The 22,496-nt window shown below is 40.3% G+C and overlaps 1 protein-coding gene across 2 annotated transcripts; it reads right to left on the reverse strand.

Moving 5' to 3' along the window:
• Positions 1–614: 614 nt before the first annotated feature.
• On the reverse strand, positions 615–20,618 carry CDC23 (cell division cycle 23). Of its 2 annotated transcripts, XM_059174674.1 has the most exons (16): positions 20,423–20,618; positions 20,268–20,340; positions 17,586–17,723; positions 15,873–15,915; positions 14,987–15,092; positions 14,735–14,867; positions 13,010–13,187; positions 12,826–12,923; positions 12,596–12,677; positions 3,491–3,644; positions 3,251–3,370; positions 2,625–2,700; positions 2,226–2,287; positions 2,016–2,094; positions 1,819–1,938; positions 615–1,622 (listed from the first exon to the last, which is right to left on the reverse strand). In XM_059174674.1, the coding sequence occupies exons 1-16, from the start codon at positions 20,581–20,583 to the stop codon at positions 1,452–1,454; spliced, it is 1,794 nt and encodes a 597-aa protein (XP_059030657.1). In that variant the 5' UTR covers positions 20,584–20,618; the 3' UTR covers positions 615–1,451. The 2 variants fall into 2 exon arrangements, with proteins under 2 accessions (XP_059030657.1, XP_059030658.1); XM_059174675.1 differs by lacking the exons at positions 2,226–2,287; positions 2,625–2,700.
• Between the last annotated feature and the right edge of the window lie 1,878 nt (positions 20,619–22,496).

Consider the following 22,496-nt stretch of genomic DNA (forward strand, 5'->3'; position numbering starts at 1 on the left):
TGCCTCTCTGCCTACTTGTGATCTCTGTCTGTCAAATAAATAAATAAAATCTTAAAAAAAAAAAAATGGGACTTTTAAAACAGGGAAAAAATTGAAAATTAAACATCATTTGGGCCCCTTGGAACCTTCAACAGGAATGGCAGTAGAGATATGTAACTAGTGGACAGCTAAACTAAGAAAAGCCTTGTAAGAAATGAATCCAAGGGCCATTAGATACTCTAATGTCCTTAATATAAAGTTGTATTAAATATATATATGTACACCTATATATAAAATATAAAATATAGATACCTTAATATAAAATGAAGTGTCGTTCCTGAAGAGGTCACTGACTAACAAACTTGTTCTGGAAACAACAAAGGAAGGCTGGGCCCTGAGCTCAGAATAATCTACAGCATAAATACAGTTCAAATTTATTACAGAGGACATTATAATCCCAGCATATTACCTCCTATTGGAGGTAATATAATATTGAGCATATTACCTCCTACTGAATACACATGACAGCCCTGAAACCCTCCAAGAATATAGCAAGAATGATTCTCTTTACCTTATCTAAACAAGTGAAGTCGGAAAGAACCATTTTGTTGAAGATAACAGAGGGGGGAGAAAAATAACATCAAAAATATTTATTACAACAGACCATCTTGAAGTGAGTTTATTCTTGTCTATATAGTCACAAAACATTAACACTCTTGAATGTCCATGAAATTATCTATTAATCCTGCCTCCTTGATTTGCTTTAGTAAGAGTATAGCTAACTCCATAGGCTCTTTTGCCATCAATAGTTCCCTAAAAAGTAAGATTCTTTTTGTCTCTTCTTTGATTTAACTCTAGTAGGCTCCTTTCTATTTGAAAGCTTCTAGGGAAAGTCCTTAAAATGATGTTTTAGAAGACTGTCCCCACAAAGCAAGAACAAAGGTACAGCTTCACTCTGTTCAAATCTTACCTCTGACAGCATAGTCATGTTCCTTAAATTCAAGAATGAGGAGATCATGTCTATCAAGTGCCCTGACCTCCCTAGGGTACACATTGCCCCTACTGCCTGCAGAGGGTAGAATGGCACACTTTTCTCCTTTCCATGCCTCTCTAAGGAATCTCTCACTCCCAGCAGCATTGAAATTTTGTTCCTGTAAGCCTTGCTGTGCTAAAGTGCTGTTAAAGGGATGTTTTTTAGAGGGGAAGAGGTCTGGGAAGAAGGCCAAGATCTGAAGCCACTCTCTGAACAGAAGGGAAAGAGAAGTGCTTCTAACTGGCAAAAGACAATTTCTGTTGCCAGGATTCTTCTGTCAGTCTAGACCAAAGGTGATTCTATAAACTGTCCCCAAGGAGCTACTTCCATCTGTATAAACAAAAAAACCAAGGTCCTTGGAAGAACAGACGTGGCCATTCCTTACACGGAGGTAAGGCTTAACATGGGTCTAGTGATGTGCTGGCTTGAAAGCAGCCAACTATGGTGTGACTGAAGACAGGTTGAGTGGAGAAACTCTGCGTGTGGGAGTGTTGTTAGCAGACAGTGAGGCAGGGAGGAAAAAGGGAGCAGGCATCTCAGTAGAAGGAGTCTCGCCTTGGTTCCGAAGTTGTAGGATTTGCCGGAGCAAGGCCTTCCCTTCTTCCCGGGTCTGAAACAAAGTCAGGAAACTGTTTCAAAATATGTCCAAAGCTATTCTCAAAAACAAGTTCTAAAATGCTGATATTGAAGTGTCATGGGTCAAGGTAGCCTTTCCACTTCTCACCCATCTTCCATCCTCGGGTCACAGTAAAGATCCCAAGTCTGAGCCTAAAATCCAAACCCTTTAGTAAAGAACTGCTACTCACATCATTGAATGCACAACACTTTTGGGCACAAGTTGAAGCTTCATCCCACAGCTTGCACTTAAAATAGTACTGGGCCAAGTAGCGGAAAGCAGTGCTTTCCTCCAGGTGCTCCACTATTTCCTAGACAGGGAAAGCAGGAGTGACTGAGGTGGTCAGGATGAGATCAGCAACCTAATTCCGATGCTCATGACACATACCCCACAGGAATAGATATCTTGGATGTATTTGATGTAACACTGGGCAGCTTGTTCTGACTCAGTCAACTGTTCATGAAGCCTACAAAATAAATTGGTCTGTAAGTACAAATTGGATCTCAAAGCAAGCTAGTGATAAAAGTAAAAACACATGATATACCATACCAGAGAAGCCAACAGAAATAACAACAGCATTTCACTCCTTTCACTCACTTTGCCAGTTTCACCAGAGCCATTTTTTCCACATCTCCCACAGCATAAGCTCTCCAATAACACTGTCAAAAAAAAAAAAAAAAAAACAACAAAAAACAAAAAAAAAACCTGGTCACTTTGACCAATGTCCCATATGCCATGGCCTACTACATAAAGGCCCAAGTCTTATAAGCCACCCAGAAGTGTGGATGGACTTGCAGAATGCAAAGCATTTTTACTAGACTGATAGGCACACTGATAATGTCAGTTCTTCTTTGCTTTTTAGCCTATGAGTCCATAAATACTTAAGACTTTCATATGTAGATAGATGAGCATGAAGGACAATTAAAGCAGAGAGCCCAATCGTTCATCCAAACTGCTAATTTCCGCTCCAATTCTGCAGGACCCAATTACAGGTACCTTTTTGGCTTCCACTAGTTGATTGAGTTTCTCATAACATTCTCCTAAAGCAACCAGCATACGAGAATCATTGGGCCTAAGAAAAAAGAACAGGCAGTCTGAGCAAAGCCTTTAAAAAAAATCTAAAGTCCAGGACACCTGGGTGGCTCTGTTGGTTAAGCGGCTGCCTTCAGCCCAGGTCATGATCCTAGCGTCCTGGGATAGAGTCCCACATCGGGCTCCTTGCTCAGCAGGGAGCCTGCTTCTCTCTCTGTCTCTTCCTGCCACTCTGTCTGCATGTGCTCGCTCCCTCTCTCTCTGACAAATAAATAAATAAAATCTTAAAAAAAAAAAAAAAAATTAAAGTCCCTCCTTAAGGAAACACCATTACCGACCACTATTTCAAATCTACACAGTGACTGACCTTTAATACAATTCTTCATATAACTGTACTATTTTGTGTTCACAATTAAACTATTAACCCATTAGACTACATTACATAAAAAATGATCAAAAAGCATACAGCACGTTTAAACCCAGGTCTCGAAGAGTCAAAACCATTCATTCACTGTGATTCTTCAGTACCTATCAAAAGGTAAAGGAAAGTATGAGCTCTTCTCATAAAACACATCATTCACCAGACTTACCGAAGTTGATGGGCCCGTCTATAATAATAAAGGCAATAAAATGGCATCTTAAGGATTTCATAGGTCTGTCCAAGCCCATACCAGGCTCTGTAGTCCCGTTTATTGACCTCAATGGCATGTCTATAAAATGCAAGAGAGACTGGTTAGATGGCAGAATCAAGGTTAGCGACTTATAGGGTCAAGAGAGGCTCCTAACATCACAGTAATCCCCTCTACCTCCCTCCTCAACTAGAAACTCACCTATAAGCCTGAATAGCAGCAGATGTGTTCTTCATCTCCATGTACTCATGTCCCATCAGTGTCCAGGCCCCAAGATACCGAGGATTCAATTTCAGGGCTCTCTGGAAATATAAGGCTGCTTTCTCATGCTGAGAACGCAAACTATAATAATTGCCTGATTGAAAAATAAAAAAATATATATATGAATAACTAGACAGGTAAAAATATAAGTTCACTAAAATAGCATTCCAGAGCAGACATGAAACTATAACCCATTCCCCCAAAGTGTTTGCAGAAAAGCCAATTTATACAAAGGGAACACCATCATTACCTTGGGAAATATACTGCATCTATCACACATTCTGGTTTAAAAAAAAAAAAAAATTCCCTAACACTTAAAAGTTTTTCTTCAGTTTATTTCATCTGAATATAGCATTTATCCACATTTTCTTTTTTCCTCCATTTTTAATTTTTATTTATTTATTTTTAATTATTATTATTATTTAAAATATTTTATTTATTTATTTGACAGACAGAGATTACAAGTAGGCAGAGAGGCAGCAGAGGCGGGCGGGGGGGGGTGGCAGAGGCAGAGGGTAGCAGGCTCCCTGATGAGCAGAGAGGCGAATGTGGGGCTCGATCCCAGGACCCTGAGACCATGATCTTGGCAGAAGGCAGAGGCTTAACCCACTGAGCCACCGAGGGGCCCCTACATCATTAGTTTTTGACGTAATGTTCAACGCTTCTTCTTCTTCTTTTTTTTTTTTTTAAAGATTTGATTTATTTATTTGACACAGAGAGAGACATCGATCACTGGTAAGCAGGCTGGGGGACAGGGGAAGCAGGCTCCCAGCTGAGCAGAGAACCTGATATGGGGCTTGACTCCAGGACCCTGAGATCATGACCTGAGCCAAAGGCAGAGGCTTAACCCACTGACTCACCCAGGCACCCTATGTTCAATGATTCTTTGGTTAGGTATAACACCTAGTGCTCATTACATCACATGCCCTCCTTAATTATCCACATTTTCTTAACAAAGGGTAGAAAGGGACACCTGGATGGCTCAGTTGGTTAGATTAAGTGTCTGCCTTCCACTCAGGTCAGGATCCCAGAGTCCTGGGATCCTGTCCCACATCAGGCTCCTTGCCCAGCGGGGAGCTTGATTCTCCCTCTGCTTGCCACTCCCCCTGCTTGTGTGCTCTCTCTCTCTCTCTCTGACAAATAAATAAATAAATAAATAAAATCTTTTTTTTTAAGATTTTTATTTATTTATTTGATAGAGAGAGATCACAAGTAGGCAGAGAGGCAGGCAGAGAGAGAGAGGGGGAAGCAGGCTCCCCGCTGAGCGGAGAGCCCGATGTGGGGCTCGATCCCAGGACCCCAAGACCATGACCCGAGCTGAAGACAGAGGCCTAAACCACTGAGCCACCCAGGCGCCCCAATAAATAAAATCTTTTTTTTTTTTTTTTTTTTTTAAGATTTTATTTATTTATCAGAGAGAGAGAGGGGGAGAGAGCGAGCACAGGCAGACAGAATGGCAGGCAGAGGCAGAGGGAGAAGCAGGCTCCCTGCTGAGCAAGGAGCCTGATGTGGGACTCGATCCCAGGACGCTGGGATCATGACCTGAGCCGAAGGCAGCTGCTTAACCAACTGAGCCACCCAGGCGTCCCCCCAATAAATAAAATCTTTAAACAAAAAACAACAATGAAAAAAAGTAGGAAATGTCTGTAGTGTATTTTAGCTTGGTAGTTTTCCAACTATATTCCTAGGTTTCTAAAGAGGTCCTCAAAGGATAAAAAGGCAGAGAGCTCTGAGCTCCTCTCTTCCACAAGAATCAAAGCAGGTCTATTAGCATTGGTCCTGAAGAGAACAAGTGAAAGTTTTTGGCATTTTTGAAAGATTTTATTTGCAGAAAGGGTATAGAAGCCATCTGTCTTTTCAATCGGGAAATGGATAAACAAAATGTATATCTCTAAACAATGGAATACTAGTCAACATTAAAAATTGGGGCGCCTGGGTGGCTCAGTGGGTTGAGCCGCTGCCTTCGGCTCAGGTCATGATCTCAGGGTCCTGGGATCGAGCCCTGCATCCGGCTCTCTGCTCAGCAGGGAGCCCGCTTTCCTTCCTCTCTCTCTCTCTGCCTGCCTCTCTGCCTACTTGTGATCTCTGTCAAATAAATAAACAAAATCTTAAAAAGAAAAAAAATCAGAATTCTCAAATCTCTGTTGTACACCTGAAACTAATATAACATTATACTTAATAATAATTAAAAAAACCCACAAATCCTGTTTCTGTTGTAGCTATGAAACAAAATGTTTCTAACAGTACAAATCAAAAAATAACCTAAATAGTCATTAGCTAGGGAGTAGGAAAAGGGAAGGAATGAAAGCTATATGTATCAACATGGCACATTTCTAGGCCAAAATACTGATTTGGCACCCAGGAAAAGGGATATAGCCCTATATAAGACCTAGGTGCTAAAGCACTGAGGATGACAGAGACATTAAATAAGTCAGAACAAGCCAAGTTTTGAGCAATGACCAAGTAAATGAGATTTGGTTGTTTTGTTTTGTTTTGTTTTATCTTATTTGGAAGAGCCAAAGTATAATGAAGGCTACAACATGCTGGGCAACCTACATTGTTATAAGTGCTTTCTAGGCATTAATTTATCTAATCCTCATGACAATTACCTGAGAGAAGGAGCTACTGTTTATGCCTTTATTGAGGAAACTACAGCATAGACAGGTTAAGCCCAAAGTCACTCAGCTAGTTACTAGTAGAACCAAGATTTAAACTGAGTAGCCTGATTCCAGAGTCCAAACTTAACTACACCATTCTACAGTATATGCTGTTATATATATTTAAGTGCTGCCTCTCAGAGATTGGGACTCCAGAAAAGACACAGAGGGAAACAATCAATTGGTATCATGACCTAAGAGGAAAAGCAAGGACTAAACAAACAGGAGATCCCTGCCACCACTCTATTCGTAAGAGAGTTCATTCTTTCGGGTCCTCAGTTTCTTTTCTTCTCTCCATTCTTCTTTCTCCTTTTTAATTCCTCTGAACTGGCTACAATGTGAAAGCTTAAGTATATTTTTAGCCATGAACTAATAATCCTTATTTTTAATTTTTAAGGTCGGTGGACTGAATTCAACATTTATTTACCATGTCAGGCACTGTGCTGGCCATTTACAGATATGCTGAGAATAAAACAGTTCATTAAGGAGTTCACCTCAAGGGGCGCCTAGGTGGGCTCAGTTGGCTAAGCATCTGCCCTCACCTCGGGTCATGATCCCTGCGGCCTGGGATCGAGCCCCACTCCCCAACTCAGGCTCCCTGCTCAGTGGGGAGTCCACTTCTCCCTCCCTCCTCCTAAGCCTCCCACCCCCCACCTTGTGCTTTCTCTTACTATCTCTCTCTCTCTCAAATAAATAAAATCTTTAAAAAAAGAAAAAGTTCACCTCAAATGATTATTAAAAAACTGAAAAACTCCTAAATCATTACTCTTCAGATATATGTCTTCTTTTATTTTAATTGGCTCTAGGTCAAGAGGTGAAAAAAAGGATTGTTCCTTATCTCCCCAACCTCTGTTTTCTTTCTTCACGTACAAGGCACTGCTGCCCATCTGGTTACCCAGTTGTCAAATCCTGTTTCTTCTATTTCCTAAATATTTTCTAAATCTAATAGCCTTTCTCCATCCTTCCTGCCAATACCTCAGCGTAGGCTCTCATCATTATCCCTAGATTATTGCAAAAATCTCCTGGTCTCCCAGCTGGTCTCCCCGACTCTAGTCTTGCCCTTTTTCTAATTCTTCCAGCACACTGACTACAGTCATCATTTGAAAATGAAAATCTGAGAACTTTCATCACTCTCTGATTAAAAATTCTTCAGAAGACTCCTACCACTTTCAAAATAAGTTCCAAATGTTCAGCAAGGCATCAAAGACTCGTCAAGATCTGGCCCCTTTTTTAACATTTCCACCTCCCACACCATGCTTCCAGACAAGGAGCTCCTTCATGCCCAATGCCCGTTTCATACTTCAGTGCCTCTGCAATGCAATGCCCTTCCCAAGTCAATCCTTTTCCTTCCTTACTGAACTCTTTTACTTCTGCCCAGCCTTCAAGGACCATCTTCTCAAGAAGACTTCCCTAATCATACGCTAAATTAGGTATCTTTTATATGAACTCTCTCAGTATCTTTAGTTTATCTCAATCCTAACACTCAACCTATTACATTATAGTTATTTTCTTATTAGTATTCCTCAATAGGCAATTAGGGTAGGTACTACAATACAAAATACAGTGCCTGGCACTCGGAAGATGCTCAAAAGATGTTTTCTTTCTTTCTTTCTTTTTTTTTTTTTTTTAAGATTTTATTTATTTGTCAGAGAAAGTGAGCACAGACAGATGGAATGGCAGGCAGAGGCAGAGGGAGAAGCAGGCTCCCTGCCGAGCAAGGAGCCCGATGTGGGACTCAATCCCAGGATGTTGGGATCATGACCTGAGCCGAAGGCAGCTGCTCAACCAACTGAGCCACCCAGGCATCCCCAAAAGATGTTTTCTGAATAAAAGAAAGTTCTACCCTCATAACAGACTTTATCTTTTCTTCATAATGCTGACACTGAAAAGATCACTAACTCCCACTCTCACATTCCAATAGTTCCTGTTACATTTTTATTTTTAAGATTTTATTTATTTGACAGAGAGACACACAGCAAGAGAGGAAACACAGGCAGCAGGAGTGGGAAAGGGAGAAGCAGACTCCCTGCCGCGCAGTGAGCCCAATATGGGGCTTGATCCCATGACTCCAGGAACATGACCTGAGCTAGAGGCAGCAACTTAATGACTGAGCCACCCAGGTACCCCCTATTACATTTTTTTAATGCTTTTTTCTCATACTGAACTACAACTTCCTCAAGAGCTAGAAATAGTGAATTGATGGACTGAAATTCTATTGGTTTAAGAACTTCCTGACCTAGGGGTGCCTGGGTGGCTCAGTGGGTTAAAGCCTCTGCCTTCGGCTCAGGTCATGATCCCAGGGTCCTGGGATCATGCCCCGTATCAGGCTCTCTGCTCAGCAGGGAGCCTGCTTCCTCCTCTCTCTCTGCCTGTCTCTCTGCCTATTTGTGATCTCTGTCTGTCAAATAAATAAAATCTTTAAAAAAAAAAATTTAAAAAAAGAACTTCTGACCTAGAAAGATACAAATGTATGATCTCAACGCCGTGTGTATGATCTCAATGCCGTGTCATCACACACCCAGCAACAGACATCTCCCTTTTGTTTCTAGGGAACCAAGGCTTTCAATCACAACCAAGCTTACTTTCATCCAAAAGTGGCTACTGATGTGTTGATGTCAACTGATTATCAGGTCATACTAGTGTATGTAGAGTACATAGGGCCATGGTTCTCAACCACAGATAAGTCTAACCCCAAGATTTGACAGTTATCTGCATACATTTTTGGCTGTCACAACTGGGGGAAGAGGTTTGGTAGCATCTACTGGGTAGTCTGCTTCTCCCTTTCCCTCCCCCCACCCCCCCGGCTCGTGCTCTCTCTCAAATAAATAAATAAATAAATGTCTTTTAAAGAGGGGGAGTTTCTTGATGGTTTCATCCCTTGTAGTCATATTTATTCGAGAAGCCACCTCTATTCAGGTGCAATCGCAAATAAAGACTTTAGCCAAGTATGTAACAGCCTTCCTGGTAAAAGGAGCCTCAAAGCTCACTATGGGACAGTCCCTGACTGTAATGACTTCACATCAGAGTGTCTTAGAAACCAAAAGCCACCAAGGGATGTTGGGAAACTGACCTTTTTCTTTTTTAAGATTTTATTTATTTATCAGAGAGCAAGAGTGCACAATCAGGGACAGCTGCAGGCAGAGCTGGCAGAGGGAGAAGTAGGCTCCCTGCTGAACAAGGATCCCAATGCAGGATTTGATCCCTCAACACTGGGATCATGACCTGAGCCGAAGGCAGATGCTTAACCGATTGAGCCACCCAGGCATCCCATGGGAAACTGACATATTAAACACCAGGCAATGGTTATAGATATGCCAGAAATAATACTTAAAACCTGTCAAACTTTAAACCCAGCTACCCTTATGCATGGACCTGACCATCATAACCTCTATAGAGCATAACTGTTCAGAGGTCATTGATCTTGCTTATTCTAGTCAACCAGATTTAAAAGATTCCCCTAGGGGTGCCTGGGTGGCTCAGTGGTTTAAAGCCTCTGTCTTCAGCTCAGGTCATGGACCTGGGGTCCTGGGAATGGGCCCCGCATCGGGCTCTCTGCTCAGCGGGAAGCCTGCTTCCCTCTCTCTCTCTGCCTGCCTCTCTACCTACTTGTGATCTCTGTCTGTCAAATAAATAAATAAAATCTTAAAAAAAAAAAAAAAAAGATTCACCTATCAAAAATGCAGACGACAGTTGGTTTACCAATGGCAGCTGTTTCATGAAAAAGGGGTAAGAAAAGCTAGGTATGCTTATGCGATAGTTAGTCTAACTCAGACTGCTGAGGCCAAAGCCCTAAAGCAAACACGTCTGCCCCAAAGCAGAATTTGTAGTCCCCACCTGTGCTTTGCAATTGGCAAAAGCCTTAAAAATATTTATACTGACTCCAAATATGCCATCCTAGTCCTATATGTCCATGGTGCAATTTAAAGAAAAGGGATTATTATCAAGCCATAAGTCCCCCATCAAATGGGCCTGAAATTCACACAAATTCAAAGGATGACCCTCCAAAACTAAATAGCCCTTAATATCCTGACTGCAATTCAAGGAGGCCCAGTATTAGATGGCCGGCTCCTGGCTGGGACTCAGTGGCTACATGACTCTAACTTGTGGCCACTGCTCCCCCAGGCTGGATAGGCCCAGGTACTCTGGGTTTTGCCTGGATGCATGGACGCATTATTAAAAGCATTACCGGGGCGCCTGGGTGGCTCAGTGGTTGAGCCGCTGCCTTCGGCTCGGGTCATGATCTCAGGGTCCTGGGATCGAGTCCCGCATCGGGCTCTCTGTTCAGTGGGGAGCCTGCTTCCTCCTCTCTCTCTCTCTCTGCCTCTCTGCCTACTTGTGATTTCTCTCTGTCAAATAAATAAATAAAATATTTTTAAAATAAAAATAAATAAATAAAAGCATTACCAACCCAGCTAACCTTCCAAATATAAAACAATGGTGGATATGTCCTGTGTCTTGTTGGTATGACCACCTATGATCCATCTTTGTTTCCTCTTTAAGACTGGAGGATGTTGGGGCGCCTGGGTGGCTCAGTGGGTTAAGCTGCTGCCTTCGGCTCAGGTCATGATCTCAGGGTCCTGGGATCGAGTCCCGCATCGGGCTCTCTGCTCAGCAGGGGGCCTGCTTCCCTTCCTCTCTCTGTGATCTCTTCCCTTCCTCTCTCCTACTGTGATCTCTCTCTGTCAAATAAATAAATAAAATCTTTAAAAAAAAAAAAAAAAGACTGGAGGATGTTGTTTGACACAAAGAAGCTCTTAATAAGTACATGGTCAAATCCCTAAATGACACTCAAGATAACATTTCTCCATTAAATACTGAAGTAATACAAATGTGTAAGGCAGCTTTACAAAATAGAATGACATTAGGTGCTTGAACTCTTGCACAAGGCAAAACCTGCACTATCATAAGAACAGAATGCTGTGCATTTATTTCAAATTATCACAAAAATATTTCTGGGTTTTTAACTGACATGAATACTCAAAATGGTGCTTTAAATGTTCTCTTTCCTTTAGCGACTGCTTTAAACTCCTGGATTGGAGGAGAATTATAGTCAACTATTAAGGATCTCTTTACTGGACTTCTTTATAGCCATACTCCTCTTAATGCATTGTCTTTTTCAGTATTTCTCTGCTTGGTGCCAAGACTACACCTACAATGACTTCACATGAACAGATGACCCCATCTACTCAAGGAAGTTCATATATGTTAACTGTGTTGGATTCAGCTGCCTCCCCTTTCATAACTCCCCTATGTGTTCCCCAACTGAACAATGTTGACCTAGGTAGGGGCATCACTACACCCCTACTCAGCAAGAAGAAGTTACAAAAGATGAGATCTTCCACCTTCAACAACCTTGAAGATTTTAAGGGTCAAAACTGTTCAGGGGGGAAATGATGAGAGAGCAGAAGACAATCTGAAGACAAAACATAAGCTGACAGCCTACAACCTCCCCTAAACCCCCATTCCAGGGTGGGACATGTGTGATTTTCTTCCAGGAATCTCCCAACTATCTTAAAGTTAATACCTTGCTAGAGGGGAAAACAATCTTAACTTGAAAATGACAAGGCCTTCAGTATTTTATAGGTCAGTCCTCTTTAGCATATGAAAGTTCTTTTGAAACCTCCCTTTTCCTTCCCCCAACTCCAAGTATATAATCCCCACTCCTCAAGACCCCAGCACAGCAGTTCTTTCTGCCCACAGATCCTGTACCCCGATCTTTAATAAAACTACCATTTTGGGGCTCAGTCATTAAGTGTCTGCCTTCAGCTCAAGTCATGATCTCAGGGTCCTGGTATCAGGTCTCGGGGAGCCTGCTTCTCCCTCTTCCACTCCCCCTGCTTGTGTTCCCTCTCTTGCTGTATCTCTCTCTTTCAAATAAATAAATAAAATCTAAAACAAAACAAAACAATACCATTTTGCACATGCACACACATACATCCACACCCACAAAGATGGTTCCTGAAACTATTTTTATATCAACAAACAGTGGCCACAACTTATACAATAGAAAATGACTGCATAAAAATGATGGCACATCTATGTAATACCAAATAGCTATCAAAATAATACAAATCTAGATGTACTAAATAAAATGATTGAAAAGATAAACAGTTAAAAAAGAAAAGAGGAAGTTACAAATCAGTGTTTATAATGATACAGTTTTGCAAGCAAATTATACACACGTATGCACCCACACTCTCATTTTTAGTATTCACACAGAAAAATATTCTGGAGTCATGTTTACCAATCTTGGAGGAGGGATTATACCCAGTTTTTACATTCTACAGTCTATGATTTTGTTATCCTTGATGCTTTTATAGCATTATTCTTACATTTATATTACTTATTAGGAAAACAAATCTTAAAAGAAAAAAAAGTAGTCTCTTACCAATTACACAGCATGTTTCTACACGATATTTATCTATCTCACAGAGGTTGTGAGCCAGATAACTCAACTCAGATTTCATGCTCTGGAAGAAAAAAGAAAGACAATCTAAGCAAGAGTGAGGAACTCCATGAACTATATTTCTCATGGCTAATGCAACCCAGTGACAATCCAATCCTGGAGATTAAAGCACAAAAGAGCTTGAACAAGAGTAAGCAAAGGAAACAGCTCACCCTGACATAAAGAAGGTTGGAGAATGTGTCCATATTTTCAATCCTATAAGGGTCTTGTTTCCTTAGCTCATTAAAAATAGATAGGGCTTTGTCAATATCTGTAGAAAGAAGATTAAAAAATTTAGAAAACAATACAGTGCTACCTTCAGGATTTGATGGTATTTCATTGTCCTTATTCACTCACCTCTGATATTGTGATAGGCAACTGCAATTTGGGAAACAATATATGAGCTCTTAGAGAAGCCCACATCAATGAGATTCTGATACTTTTGCAGGGCCTCCTCTATCAACTGCAACTCTGTGTATATATGAGCCAGAAAAAACTCTTTCATCCAGGTGTCTGGCAAAGACAGGAACTTCAGCTGCCAGCAGGAGAGAGAGGGACACACTTAATATACTTTGACCTCTCTCCCAAATGAACATCAAGGAACTATCTTTACTGTCTAAAGATATTTATCACCAAAACTATGAGAACACCTAACAATGAACACAGGGCAATTCAATTAAGTGAGCAGGACTCACAAGCACAATAGGAAGGAATGACCTAGTTGAGGAAGACTTCAAATAATAGATAGGATTTCAGGTGAGTCTTAGAGGATGGTTAGAATTTGAAAAGAAGAAAGAGAGAGGAAGAGGAAAAAAAGAACATTCTAAGCAGGGCAACAACATAAACACTGGCAAAACAATCCTGATGAGTGTACGTAAATAGGATGAAGAAACTAGCCTAGTTTAAGAGGAAGCTATGTGCTCAAAAGTAGTGAAAAAATAAGACTGAACTGGTAGGGCAGGTACTATGGTGCAATAGCAAGTGGGATGCAACAGGAGACCACTACAATTTGGGGCAAGAGAATGACATAATGACATGGGTGTTTTAAGAGTAAGTTTGAAAAGAGTAAACATGATAGCTTGGGAATGCGAGTGTATAAATGGAAAAGCTAGATAGAAAAGTAGCTATTAATTACTAGTAATTCAAATCTATGTTGAAAACCAAGATAGCGAAGAAAACCAAGAGAAAGAGATGTATATAAGAAGAAAACCATGGCGAGGTCTGGCAAATGACTAGACATAAGAAGAGTAAGAGAAAGAGAACAAATATGACCGACAGCATCAAGACTGGGTATCTTGAAAAGCAGTGATGCTATCAAGAGAGCCTCTCAAGCTGGGAGGAAGAATGAGAATTTGTCAGGCAAGATCAGAAACTTGGTTTTGCATATTTTGAGTTCAGAGATAAAACAAACTTTTAATAAAAGTCTATCAGGCAGTTAGAGATAATGAATAAGAATAAACCAAGATAAGATTTCAGACACAGATTTAGCAACACATACATTGGGGGAAATCAACCAGCCTTTGGCTCTTCAAAGCCAACAAAATGAAGTGTATTATCAATTCCATTAACTACTGAAGAATGGCAAAATAAATTCTATAGACAATGTCCTCTAACAATGACTAATAAAGGGATTGCTATTGATAAAGCAGTTTCCATATACATTATTTCATTAACAAATCTATAAATCTTTATAGAGTCCTAGGACAGCCCAGAAGAGACCTTAAAAATGTTTTCAATATAATCCTTGATGTCAGAGAAACCTTTCCTATAGCATTTCTAGAATAAGGAAACAAAGTATACTAACATTTAGTTTATACAACAAGTTACAGTAGAACTCGAATATGGAAACATGAAATAAAGAGAAGATAATCTAACTACACATAAATACAACAGCAACTACCAGCCAAGAGCCAGACATTAGACTTTCAAATGAAGACTGAAATTCCAACAGTGAAAGAGATTACAGAAGGAGCAAAGACCTAGCTACAAGCAAAGGTTTAGCAAACCTCTCTCCTCCCATCCCATTACAGAATCACATAAGACTTGGAGCAGAAGTTCATTCATATAAATTTCTCAATTTACCATCTCTTTGTCTGTAATCAAGTTACAGAGTTCTAGCCAGGCTCCCCAATGCAAAGGCAAAACATGAGTAGCCTCCACAAACACATCAATGGCCTCTTTCACCAGGTCCAGTTTTCGAAGCACCACACCATATCTAGGAAGGCAAGAAACAATTACAGGAGAAGTTAATGTTTCATAACACCTCCCCTCTAACACCTCCCCTCTACTCAGGAGAAAATGTTATAGAAAAATCCAAATTACTCTGACACTTACAAATAAAGGCCAAATCCATCAAGTTCACGAGCCTGGTGTTTTTTGCTGAGCTCCACTCTCAATTCTCTAAGTGCCTCATTTTTTACTTGTCCTTTCTCCAGCGGACCTAGGGAACAAAATCTCACATCTAAGGAAAGACTGCCAATGCTCATTTCATAGATCTAGACATTCCCTTTGGCATCAACCAAAGTTACAACTGGAACTTACACCAGTTATGTAAGAATGCTGAGAAGTGGCCAACATCTTATACAATCCATTTACTTTGTTCTAGAAATTACAACTGATAAATGGTCTGCAGTCATATGTTGTTAGATCCACAGAGGTTGTTTGTTGTTGTTGTTGTTTTAAGATGTATTTATTTATTTTAGACAGAGAGAGATAGTGTAAGTGGTGGGGGGGGGGTGAGGGGAGAGAAAGAGAGACAGACAGTCAGACAGACAGAATCTCAAGCAGACTCCCAGCTAAGCATGGATCTTCTAGTGGGGCTCAACCTGAGGACCCTGAGATCATGATTCAAGCCAAAATCAAGAATCAGACACCCAACTGACTGAGCTACCCAGGTGCTCCAGGCCGGCAGAAGGGTTTTAAAAATTCAAAAGTTATCAATGTTTAAAAATCACAAGCCTCAACTAAAAATCAGCGTTTTTAGCTTCAGGTTCCAAAGAATAGTGTAGGGCCAAGGGAAGAAAGTCTTGATAACACTAGGCCCACATTTCCTTAAGGTAGTCCTCAGCCGGAGGTATGTAACAAGCAGGAAGTTGTGCTCCCCAATTTGTAACAGTCCTCCTAGGTCCACTTCACACATTTATAACCTGCCTGGCTCATGTAGGCATTTAAGTGTACAACCCCTGCTTTAGTCCAAAAGATAAGGGAAAGAAATTCATACCTAGGCTATCAACTGTTTCATCATCCTTCTTCTTTTCTCCAGACTGTAAGAGAAAATCAATAGAAAAGTATTATCTCAGTTTATTTTGAAACTCATTCTAAAACTAGCAACCTGACTCCAGATAAAGGGCCCAAGTCTAACCAAATGGCAAATACTACCAGCCACTGCTTTTATTTTTTACTTTTTAGAGAGTTATTTATTTGGGGGGGGGGGTAGAGGAAGAGTCCTAAGCAGATTCTGAGTACAGAGCCCAACATGGATCCTACAACCATGAGATCAAACCAGAATAGAAACCAAGAATCAGGGGCGCCTGGGTGGCTCAGTAGTTTAAGCCGTTGCCTTCGGCTCAGGTCATGATCTCAGGGTCCTGGGATCGGGTCCCGCATCGGGCTCTCTGCTCGGCAGAGAGCCTGCTTCCCTCTCTCTCTCTCTGCCTGTCTCTCCATCTACTTGTGATTTCTCTCTGTCAAATAAATAAATAAAATCTTTAAAAAAAAAAGAAACCAAGAATCAGAGACTCAACTGACTGGGTCACCGTGGCGCCCCACAGTCACTACTTTTAAATAATTCAAGGGCTCCCAAAGGTTAAATCTGAAATAAACTGAACACCAAACTAATTAGGTAAAGTACTAAATAACAAACAATTAAAAATATATGAATCTTTGATATTAAATAAATAAATAAATGGAGAAGAAGGGGAGGAAAAGCATAGAATGCCAAGTGGCAAGTAATAAATGTAGAGAGAATACTGGTGTGGAAAATCATCACTTTGCAACATCACTTTAAAGAATACTTCAGGCAAAGGGCACCTGGGTGGCTCAGTGGCTTAAGCCTCTGCCTTCAGATCGGGTCATGATCTCAAGTCCTGGGATCAAGCCCCACATCAGGCTCTCTGCTCAGCAGGGAGCCTGCTTCCCTCCTTCTCTCTGCCTGCCTCTGTGCCTACTTGTGATCTCTTTCTCTGTCAAATAAATAAATAAAATCTTTAAAAAAAAAAAAGAATACTTCAGGCAAGAATCAACAATGACTATTTAGGTTACTGACATTTTATGGCTATCACAAAAAATAATAAATATCCCTATTCATATATCCTGTGCATATATTGAAGTATTTCTCTTTTTTTTCTTTTCTTTTCTTTTTTTTTTTTAATTGAACTATTTCTATTTGACAAGTTTCTTAAAAGAATTGTCTGGTCACAGTATTTCATATGGACATAATCTGCCAAAATTGATTTCTAAAACCTCTTTATAAACTTTTACTACCAAAATAGGGAGTCTATTGCCTCACACATTTGTCAATAATGAGTATTATCAGGGCACATGGCTGCCTCAGTCAGAAGAGCACACGACTTATGATCTTGGGCTCATGAATTATAAATAAAACTTAAAAAAATATACTGTCAATTTTTTAAAAAGATTTTATTTTTTTAAGTAAGCTCTACACCCAAAGCTCTACACCCATGAGCTCAAACTCATGACCCTGAGAGATCAAAAAGTCACATGCTCCACAGAATAGCCAGCCAGGCACCCAGTACCCTGTGGATACTGTCATTTTTAAACTTTTTTTTTGATACTTTCTTTATTACCGTTAAGTATAAAGTACATTTAACAAGAAGACTACTGTTAAACTATTTTAAAGATTAAAGTTCTCCCCCTTGGTGTTAAATATGGATGTTTCACTGAAGGCAGAATGACATCTTAAAATGGTCCTCACCAGATATCTGGAATACATGTAGAGAAAATAGGCTTTTTTGCTATTGCAGCCATGCAGGAAATGTGCTGCGCGATCATACTCCTTAACATCAAAGTAGGCTTTGGCCAGGGTGTAAGCATCCATATCCTGGGCATCCTCCTAGAAGAGAGACAAGTTTATATAAGTTTAAGTAAGTTTATATAAGACAATAAAAATTAAAATTCAAGAAGCATATTCATTAACAAAAAAAGAAGTATACCCATTAATTTCAAGATGTAAGAAAAAGTATTTTGTTCCTCCCAAAAACCTAGCGCATATATATATATATATATATATATATTTACATATACATATATGAATAAATTATTTTTGTATATTATTTTATTACAAACTAAGGTTATGGAAATTTTTTAAAAATTTTATTTATTTATTTGACAGAGAAAAGACAGACAGAAAACGAGCAGGGGGAGGGGCAGAGGGAGAGCAAGAAGGAGGCTCCCCAATGAGCAGAGAGCCCGATATAGGGCTCTATCCCAAGACCCTGAGATCATGACCTGAGCTGAAGGCAGACACTTAACTGACTGAGCCATCCAGGTGCTCCCTAAGGTTATGGAACTTTTTTTCAAAATAAAAAGTTGGGGGAAAAAATAAAAATTTAAAAAACTAAACCAATACACTCAGAAACGTGTACTATTTCTTTAAATTTAGTGGGAGTTGCATAGACTTTAGTGTTAGGAACCTGGATTCAAATTGCAATTCCTTAAATTACTGGTTTCATGACATTAATAGGGAAGTTACTTAGTTTCTCTGAGAATTCCTTTCTTTTTTATTTTATTTTTTTAATTAAAATATTTTTTTAATTTATTTGACAGAGATGCAGGACTAGATCCCAGGACCCTGGGATCATGACCTGAGCCAAAGGCAGACGCTTAACGACTGAGCCACCCAGGTGCCCCTGAAAATTCCTTCTTTATCAGTAAAATGGAGCAAGTAGTAGAGATTTGAGGAGGAAATAGTGGAAACATCATGGAAAATGTCTAGCATTAATATCTGATATTTGCCTCTTCTAGTCTTTCAAATATGTACAAAAATGTAATATAGTGGGATGCCTGGGTGGCTCAGTTGGTTAACCGTCTGCCTTGGGCTCAGGTCATGATATCAGGGTCCTGGGATGGAGTCCCGCATCAAGCTCCTTGTTCAGCAGGGAGTTTGCTTCTCCCTTACCCTGTCTCTCCACTACAAGTGCTCGCTCTCTCTCGCTGTGATAAATAAATGAATAATGTCTTTAAAAAAATGCAATATACTGTGCAATTACTTGTGTTTTTTTATACTTCAAAAAGTTTTGACATGTTAGTATTGCAAAAGGTATAGAACACAGACATAATTCTGTATGTAAATAAAAGAGATGATGCATATTTAAGTTAAAAAAGCATACAATCCTCACAAATTCTAGAGGTAAGTTGTTTAAAACTTTAATAACTTCATTCTCCTTATCCCTCTTGCTGCAAATATTATCAAAACAAAACCAAATATTATCAGAACCAAAACATATTCAGTGTTTCCTTCATTGTAACAAGTTCTAAATATATCCATTCAGCTTAGGAGTCTAGTGGCTTTTTTTTTTTTTTAAGGTTTTTTTGTTTGTTTGTTTGTTTTTGTTTTTGACAGAGAGAGAGATCACAAGTAGGCAGAGAGGCGGGGTGGGGGCGGAGCAGGCTCCCCACTCAACAGAGAGCTGGATTTGGGACTCAATCCCAGGACCCTGGGATCATGACCTGAGCTGAAGGCAGAGGCTTTAACCCACTGAGCCACACAGGCACTCCTCTAGTGTCCTTTTTCATATCCTCTCACCATTTGCTTTTTTCCTTCCCCATCCCCTCTCATCTCCAATACCTTTTGGAGTAGGAAATACTCATGGTTTCTGGGGTTAAGAAGTGGCATCTTCAGGAAAAACGAAATGGATTATGATGAAAATCATTCAGACTACACAGACTATGTAAAAATACCTGCTATATAGATCATATGTGAAATATATTAGTATCTCATTTAATTTTCTCTATATTCCCTTAAAGTAGATACTATTATTATCTGCATTTCACAAATGAAAAAACTATGGCTCATCATATTATGTAAGTTGCCCAAAGTCACATGTGTAGCTGAGATTTGAACTATTTGAATACAAAGCCAGTTTCACACTGTTGTTAAAACCTTTGAGTCTTCTGGGTAGTCCTGGGTGGCTCAGTGCGTTGAACCTCGGCCTTCAGCTCAGGTCTTGATCCCAGGGTCCTGGGTTCCAGTCCCATATCCGGCTCCTTGCTCTGAGGGAAACCTGCTTCTCCTTCTGCCTACCACTCCCCCTACTTGTGCGCTTTCTCTCGCTCTCACTCTCTGACAAATCTTTAAAAAAAAAAAAATTTGATCCTCCTCATCGTAAAGAACATTGGGTTGGGCTACAAAACCTTAAAAGGCTTAAGTCTTTTGAGGACTGTTTACTAATTTTCTCCAGCTTAAGTAAAGCACCACCAAATCTTTACAAAGATCAACAAACCCACACTGATAAAATCGCTTAGAACATTTAGCTCCTTAAATGCTTGAATTCCCTCCACAAACATTCCTGATAAGCATTATGGTCCCATCCAGCGACAGCGCACTCGGTAACTCTTCGGTTTGATGAGGAGCGCTAGCAGAGATGGAAATCCTTACCTCTGTAATAGGCGGCGGCGGCTGCAGCTCGGCCAGAGGCAAGGCGGGGAGGGAGAAGGCCAACTCCGCGGACCTGGAACACCCAAACTGAATTAGCTCCACGGACCCCAAGGCCAAGGATCCAAGTCCAGCCCCTTTCGACCCCGACATCTCACCATTTGCTACTGTGTAGCAGGCCCCGCTCCCGGGTAAGGCCTGCGATGAGTAGCAGCTGCTTCTTAATTTCTCGCAAATTTGAGAAATCGCTGCTGGGTGACAGGACGGGGATCACCGCAGCAGTCACAGCCACCGGGACTACAGACGGACTAGCAGCCATTTTCCTGGCTCGTCACTCCAGCCAATCACCAGCGACAATACTAGCGGTCCGTCTGCACCAAAAAAGTCTGCCAGATATTGGTAGGCTTCTGCTCCAGAATGTCCAATGAGAGGTGTGACTTCTCTTGACGTCACCAAGAGGCGGGGAAAGAAGAGAGAATCCCATCTCCGATTGATCAAGAGCTACTGGGGCGGGAAAGTTAGAGAAGAAAGAGAAGATGTAGGGGGATTTTTTAAAAAGGCATTGTTTCTGGGCGGTACAAAGACGTACGAGTAAATGGAATAGTGGTTTGGGAAGCTGGGGCTGAGAGTTGGAGCAAGAAAGGGTGCAGAAGGGAAAATGCCCTGCCCCTTAGTGGTGATGCGGTTGGACGAGAGAGAGTGGTCTGTAGACAGATTCTGTACTATTGGACGGCGAAATGATGTAAGGTCTAGCAAGGTTGCCCGGTAGCTTCTGGATTTTTCCTTGAGTAGTAGGCTATATGGCCTCAGGTGAAGAATCCTTCCTCTTTATCCACCCAGGGGTTAAGGATAGTTAACATTAATGAGGGTTTACCCTATAACGGGTTGTCTTTTTACAAGCGTATTCTGGTTTAACCTTTAAACAGCTCAATGATAGTCGTATCATCCCAATTTTACAGACGAAATGGAACTTCAGGAAGTTTCTATCACTTTTCCAAGGAGAGAGCCTAGATTAAAAGCCAGATCTACCCCTAGGGTTCTTAAACATTATGTGGACATTTTCAACAGTTTGTTGTTGTTGTTTTTAAACTTTTCATAGTATATATGACTTTACCAGCTCTCTTGAGAATTTTTCAAATCATTTGTTATTCCTTGGGTGTTATATTTAAGTGCTTTTAAGTTAAAGTCTTTTGTTTTAGATTAGTATATATAGTATATATATTACATCTATATGTAATATTAAAAATTGTATTATAAAGTCAACTTTATTACACTGTAATATACAGTATGTGAGGCAGAATTTTTTTTCTTGTTACACAAATGATGTACACTTTATACGTGTTTTAATAAGAACAAAAAGCCTGATTTGTTAGCAAATACAAAAATTGCATTGTATCATACCCCTGTGTATATTTTCTTTTTTCCTTTTCTTTTCTTTCTTTTTTTTTTTTTTTTTTTGGTCAGAGAGCCCTCGCATGCAGAAGCAGGGGGAGCAGATGGCCCAGAGAGAAGCAGACTCCCTGCTGAGCAAGGAGCCTTCGATGGGACTTGATACCAGGACCCTGTAATCATGACCTGAGCCAAAGGTGGACACTTGACTGACAGAGCCAACCAGGAGTCCCACCCATGTGTATATAAACTGGATATATACTGACATATAGAATGAGATGTGATTGTTTATGGCCTTATAGGTGGTCAAATAATGCTTTCATGACTTCTTTAGAATTCTTACATTTTTCCCTTTAAAATATCACATTTTTTACAATGGTATATGATTTTATAAATTTTTATGTCTTCTTTTTAAACAATAATATAGAGAAGATTTCAAATGCTTTGGCAAGACAACACATTTTGGGCGCAATCAGTCTTTTGTCCCAATGAATGAAAACCTAAATTGGATAGAATTGTCATACATTTTTTACACAATAATTAAGGCCATAGTTGTTCTAGTAGTATCATTACTTGGGACGCCTGGGTGGCTCAGTTGGCTAAGCAGCTGCCTTCGGCTCAGGTCATGATCCCAGCGTCCTGGGATCGAGTCCCACATCGGGCTCCTTGCTCAGCAGGGAGCCTGCTTCTCCCTCTGCCTCTGCCTGCCATTCTGTCTGCCTGTGCTTGCTCTCTCCCCCTCTCTCTCTCTGATAAATAAATAAAATTTAAAAAAAATAAAAATAAAAATAGTAGTATCATTACCTTGTATTGCTTTTTGATGAAATGTCATATAATATTTAT

The sequence above is a fragment of the Mustela lutreola genome, chromosome 5, assembly GCF_030435805.1.
Source record: "Mustela lutreola isolate mMusLut2 chromosome 5, mMusLut2.pri, whole genome shotgun sequence".
Classification (NCBI taxonomy): domain Eukaryota; kingdom Metazoa; phylum Chordata; class Mammalia; order Carnivora; family Mustelidae; genus Mustela; species Mustela lutreola.